General features: G+C 36.8%; 2 protein-coding genes across 3 annotated transcripts in view; both read right to left on the minus strand.

Annotated features, from left to right (window-relative positions):
• The window catches only part of LOC132124134 (TP53-binding protein 1-like), a 28,440-nt gene extending 26,009 nt beyond the window's left edge, over positions 1 to 2,431 (minus strand). For both annotated transcript variants that reach the window (XM_059534988.1, XM_059534977.1), the window contains exons 1-5: positions 2,342 to 2,431; positions 1,548 to 1,664; positions 1,392 to 1,446; positions 1,047 to 1,195; positions 819 to 945 (exon numbers count right to left, since the gene is read on the minus strand). In XM_059534988.1, coding sequence (XP_059390971.1) covers positions 819 to 945; positions 1,047 to 1,195; positions 1,392 to 1,446; positions 1,548 to 1,664; positions 2,342 to 2,387 — 494 coding nt within the window. In that variant the 5' untranslated portion in view covers positions 2,388 to 2,431. The remainder of the gene's footprint in view (positions 1 to 818; positions 946 to 1,046; positions 1,196 to 1,391; positions 1,447 to 1,547; positions 1,665 to 2,341) is intronic.
• Positions 2,432 to 2,517: 86 nt separating this feature from the next.
• Positions 2,518 to 5,671, minus strand: LOC132113038 (TP53-binding protein 1-like). Its single transcript, XM_059520834.1, has 4 exons — positions 5,530 to 5,671; positions 2,849 to 3,054; positions 2,685 to 2,766; positions 2,518 to 2,606 (listed from the first exon to the last, which is right to left on the minus strand). The coding sequence occupies exons 2-4, from the start codon at positions 3,026 to 3,028 to the stop codon at positions 2,518 to 2,520; spliced, it is 351 nt and encodes a 116-aa protein (XP_059376817.1). The 5' UTR covers positions 3,029 to 3,054; positions 5,530 to 5,671.
• Positions 5,672 to 6,000: the final 329 nt, after the last annotated feature.

Consider the following 6,000-nt stretch of genomic DNA (forward strand, 5'->3'; position numbering starts at 1 on the left):
CTGTCCCTGTATAGACAGCAATGCAACGGACACATTCAGGGCTCAGAAAGGTAGTAAGGACATCGCTAAAATAGTCCATGTGACATCAGTGGTTCAGCCTTAAATTTATGAAGCTATAAGAATAATTTTGGGCGTCAAGGAAACAGATATTTAGACTTGGTTCAACTAATTCTTCTCTTTCGTGTCAGTCTCTGCCGCACGTTCACAAGAGTACTACAATGCATGCGTGTGGAGCTGCTGAGGTAGAACCCAGACATGCTGCACCTTATTTACAAGTAGAGGAAGTCTAAAGATTTCGACAGAGAGGATGACTTATTGAAATCAGAATTTCCACAAAATGAACTAAGAGAGATGGACTTTCTATGGCAGAATGCCGGCAACTGCGTCAGCAGCACATGCATGCGGCGGAGACTGACACAGAAGAGAAGAAATTGTTGTTGAAGTCATTATTTCCATTTTTTGCACACACACACACAAAAAATAGTTATTGTAGCTTTATAAAATTAAGGTTTAACCACTGATGCCACATGGACTATTTTATTGATGTCCTTTCAACCTTTCTGGGCCTTGACCCTAGTAGTTGCATTGCTGTCTATGAAGAGTCAGGAAGCTCTCAGATTTAATAAATAAAATCTTAATTTGTCTTCCAAAGATGAATGAAGGTTTTATGGGTTTGGAAAAACATTAATAAAATAATTTTCATTTTTTGGGGTGGTGACTATGCTAATTCTTTGCATTTTCCACAAACCATAAAACAACAGATTTAAAATTTTACCTTCCAAAATGATCAATAAATCATGCTAAGAATAACCACTTACTGTGAAAGACTCTCCTGTACAAGTGTGCCCTGTCCAGACAGATGAAGCAAGCGCAGACTATGTGCAGGTGTGGAAGTCAGCAGCTGTTCTCGGTCAAGCTCTGTAACACTGCTGTCTGCCTTGGTGCCTGTTACAGTGAACATGTTTCTCTATAACAACAATAAAACTGAACTAAAAACTAATTTATACAATAACAGATAATAAGTGGACTAATATGGGTCTACACACCATTTCTCTCCTTTCCAAACATGTCATCCTGAGAGGAAACAAGCACATCTTCTTCATCTTCTTGACTGTCAGTTAACTGAGAGTGCAGTAGAGCCTGAATACTGAGCTTCCTGCTTTCCCCATCCTGAGGCTTCGAACTGACCTCTGACCTACAATATCACCAGGAAAATTAGAAGTCAAACTAAACACTGGACAAACTATTATTAGTTAGAACTGTACAATAGCGTCAAAAAAATATTGTTGAAATGACTGAAAACTGATTTAAAGCCTCTGATTCAGTACTGCTTAATGGACATGTTGATATTTTTTCACACAGTGTTTAATGCTTTTGAAAAAGGTTCTTGCCCTGTAGAAGTTCCATCTTGATTGGATGATGTTCTTTCTGAACTCTTCAATCCACCTGACAGAAAAAATGACCAGAAACCAATTAAAAAAATAAATAAAACTTGATGAAAACTAAAAGGCAGCAGATCAACAGTTTGCAGTAAAATGTAAACTTACATTGGCTGGCTGGTTTCTGACTGTTTGTTTTATTTGCATGAGCTCCATCCTGCTCATCTTCCTCAAAGACTCCCTGGCTCTCCGACAGCTCCAAGAGACCGAACTGAGACATCTCATCTGTGGTCAGATTAACACAAACATTCATTCATTCATTCGATTCATAAAGTATTTTATTAATAAAGAACACTTCTGCGAGGCAGCACCATACGAAATGAATGGCCATAGTGCTTTAGTGTTGTTACGGTTAACTAAAACTAATTGAAATTAAGCGAAAACAAAAAAAACAAATATTATAAAAAATTAAAATAAGTTTAAAGTAATAAAATTACTAAAACTGATAGAGACACGTTAATTAATGAAATGAACAGTTATTCAATAATTATATTAATAATAATAAATGCAATAATTTAAAAAATGAATGCCGAAGAGAAATATACAAAATTAATTAATACAACAAAAGCACAAATTAAATTATTGAAACAAACTAAAATTAAAGTGAAAAATGGAAAATATCAAATAAATGCTAATTCAAAATATGAATGAATATCACAGTAGGGTCGCTGTGATTTTGCCAAGTAAGACATGTTCCTGGATCAACATTATTGTCCAAAATTATAAACTTAACCCAATCCCTGCCCCTAAACCTAACCCATAATTTATTCCTAAAATCAGTGGGAAATGATAGCTGATTAACAAGAGTGTAGAAGCACCTAACCCTGATCCAGGAAATCACGCTCACCATAACAGTAGTACACTAACAATTCTGAAAAATCGCTATTGTTTCAAAATCTTACCATGTGTTTCTGTACAGTGTGTGGTGGAGTTGGCCTCAGACTCCATGTGCTCTGTAACACTTCGGCACAAACACAATTACAAACAAAGACAGCAGATAAAAACCTCAATTAAAGCTTTTTCGCAAAATGAAATATTGCATGGAAATTATAGAAGGTGTCAAGGCAGCTCAATATTTTTAGTACCTTTTTAAGATGGGGTAAGAGTGAACTTCAAAAACTTGACTATGCTCTGTAGCTGCTGAACCCAGGTTGGACTGCAAATTGTCTGAGACAAATCAAAAACCCTTTTTCAATAAACAAATAATAAGTGAAATCTCACAAGTTCACAGGTGAATGTGCTCACCTGAGTGGGCTGTAGTGTCACTCTTCTCAGTCTGACTGTCACTTTGTAAACAACCACTTTTAGCAGGAGAAGAAATTAGTTCCTGCAAAGGCATGATGACTCAATATACATTTTTTCTTTATAGAAAACACACACAAACACTGCTATGGCTTGTGATGGCTCACCAGCACAGGGCTTTGTGATGTGGGCTGCAGGTTAGAGAGACGGCGGGCGAGAAGGGCACGGTAGCTGGTGTCAGGATCGTCCTCCAGGGCCACGCTATCAGGCTGCGAGTCCTCTACTATGAGGCAGGGGTTTTCTGTCTGAGGAAAACTTGAATCAAGATCACTCTCACCAGGATCCATAAGGATGGGACAGGGTTAGCAGATGTCTACATGCACAGAGATCAAACAGGAGGGTTAGAGCACAGATGAAACGAACTGATGTATCCAAGTACATGATTTCATAATGTGAACTAAATAAGGTTAAGTGTTTGGCAGGGGTTTTGTTTAGATGTTAGTGTTTTTATGTTTATGCATTGTAAATCACCTTGTGTACAAGCTGAAAGCGATGTATAAACTTTACATATCATTTGTACTTTTATTATTATTAGTAATTCTGTCAAATTCAAGAGAAATGCTGGTCTTGTGTTTTTTTATTTTCTGCAAGTATTTCGAAGTTTCAACTTTAGTTTGTACTTTAGTGAAGCCAGTGTTTTTAGACAATACAGCTTGTTTCAAAGCAGCTTTACATTGATAAACAAGAATATAATAATGAATGGATGCAAAAAGTTTTCAATTCTGCTATCTCATGTCAGTCTACAGCATTTTGGATATTAAAGCAAAAACGTGTGCATCTTGGACACAACATGTTTACCAAAAAGTTGTACATAAAAAAGATGAGTTTCATTTATACAAATGGCGATCTTTAATCGCGAGATTTCCTGCTGCTTGGCTGCACGAGACCATACACGAGACGAGACTAACGTTACAAGGAAACTCAATGCAAATAATCCAGAAGTAAAATCTATACAACTAAACAAAACCAAGAAATGCACGAACGATTTGCTAAAACTCAAATAGCCAAACACGTGGATTATTTATACAGCGCATTTTCCTAACGAAAAGCATTAGCTTTGTCACGGAGAGACTGTGCATACCATGATGCAAACACTGCAGCTATAACCTGAAAAGAAAGCTGCCCTTCCTGTAAACACAGCGGGGGAAGAAGTAGCGATCTTACTTGCTGGATCCCTGGCAGGCGTTAATCCATCTCAGTGAACATGTGTTGTGTTTTACACTGTAGTGACTGCACGTACAGAACCTCTGCACACTTTCACAGCCTAACCTTAGCGAAAGATTTTACTTCGCGGCAAAACCCCTGCCGGAATACTCGCCGTTGATTGGACGCCAACGTCCCTGGCTCAACCGAACAAAGAGAAAACGTGTTTTGATTGGCCGAGAGAGAAGGGTTAGGCGGGGTTTTGTACTCGAAACTTGGCGCAGATGTGTAAAGGCCGCGGTAGATCTTTTATTGTTTTATTTACCATTGCCCATCTGCAAAAAACATTAAATTAAGAAAAAAAAAACGTTATTATAACTGTAAGAGTAATTATTAGTAATGGGTTTCTTGACTTGAGGCGTTTGTTGCAACTTGCTTCAGCCATTTCTCCAGCCGCCACTGATGCATCACAAAGTCAGATCCTGTATCAAAACACGCCCACTAAAACTAAACCAGACCAGAGCCCCAGCAGAGATGAAGCAGTGGCTACCTTTGATTGCAAGTTAGCTCAGTGGTTAGCTAAGTCATGTATATAGATAAGCTTTTTTGTTGTTGTGCATCTATTTAATATTGTTAGATCTGGGAGATCCACATATTTAAGCTGATATTATCATTATTAGTATTATTATTAATAACAATTACAACAAACTTAGGGTAAAATGATATGGGAGCTTGTTCTTTAGTCATCTGTAGTTAGGTTTTTTTTTTATTAATACAAAAAAATAACTATACAACCAGGTGCCATTTGTGACATATATATATATATAATGTTCACAATGTTGATTTCCACTTTTACTATATTCCTAAAGGCTATATGTCTTTTAAAAATACATCCAATATAATGCAGCCACTTTATTTATTTTTCCTTTTATTTCCATAATGAAAAGGCCTATTTTGGCCTCGGTTTTTTCTTTTCTTTTCAGTTTATCCTTGCTATGTTTTATATGCATATACACACATATATGTTACAACTCATTGAAAAGTTATCTGTATAAATATAATTTAATTCAGAGACTAAGAAGAACGAGACTTGAATGCTAAATTAACCGTCATAATTACATCCCAGCACATCTTAAAATGTTGTTAAATTATCGCATGATGCTGTTTAAAATATGTTTGTCTGACAGAATTTTTTAAATCTTCCAGAAATGTCCTTATCAAACAGGAAAGGCATCAGTTTCATGGACTGACCCATAAACCTGCTTTAGTTCTGTGTTGATCATCCTCATGTGTTGTGTTGCATCATGCTTTTCATTGGTTTAGCGGCTGCAAACATATGAGATTACACAATGTCGATAGCACCGATTGATGGGTGCTTACTACAGCCATTTTGGCATAATATTTTAACATATCCCTCATACATGTTTCTTATCAAGCACATGACAGCTAACATTCCCTGGCGTCTCGGCATCGACTCAATACAGCGACGCGTTATTATTATCCTCCCGACACTGTGCTCACACGAGGAACCATTGTTTTATACATATTATTAAATCACTTCGTCCATCGGTCACAAAATATCGCGATGGAAGCACAAAATGCAAGTCACAGCGATGGCGACAGCTTAAAAAAATGAGCCCATTACCTGAAAAACTGATCCTGTGCTAAACCGCAGGCTTGTCTTTTTCTGGAAGAAAGCAGGAAGAAAGGAAAAAGGAAAGGTTGTGCGAGTCGATTATCTCTGTGAAGATGATGAGGTGTGTGTGGGATACATGGGTGTCACTTGACGGTGCCTTGGCATCTTTTAATATGCGCGCGCATGGTAATTAATAGGAACATATTGCAAAACCCTTAGGAATACTAAAGGGCCAAATAATCTTTTTTTTTTTTTTTTTTTCACTGTTTTATGTGAAAGCGAAAGTTAAGAAAGGATATAAACAATGCTTTTGACTCTTTGCCAAATATTACAATACACAGATCACCTTACTGACAATTGTCAAGTAGATGAGAATACCCAAATTATGTTCAGATTAACCTGTAAGTAGTATGAAGAAAAATAAATAAATGATGATTTTAAAATATGACATTAAGGGTCATTACATTTTCAAAGTAAACA

Source organism: Carassius carassius, chromosome 3, assembly GCF_963082965.1.
Source record: "Carassius carassius chromosome 3, fCarCar2.1, whole genome shotgun sequence".
Classification (NCBI taxonomy): domain Eukaryota; kingdom Metazoa; phylum Chordata; class Actinopteri; order Cypriniformes; family Cyprinidae; genus Carassius; species Carassius carassius.

What these genes read in the sequence shown, in the direction of transcription:
- LOC132113038 (XM_059520834.1), bottom strand. Translation starts at nt 3,028, where the DNA reads ATGGATCCTGGTGAGAGTGATCTTGATTCAAGTTTTCCTCAGACAGAA. An exon ending in CATCACAAAGCCCTGTGCTG is followed by an intron (nt 2,767 to 2,848) that starts GTGAGCCATCAC and finishes ATGCCTTTGCAG; the next exon opens with GAACTAATTTCTTCTCCTGC. An exon ending in TGACACTACAGCCCACTCAG is followed by an intron (nt 2,607 to 2,684) that starts GTGAGCACATTC and finishes GATTTGTCTCAG; the next exon opens with ACAATTTGCAGTCCAACCTG.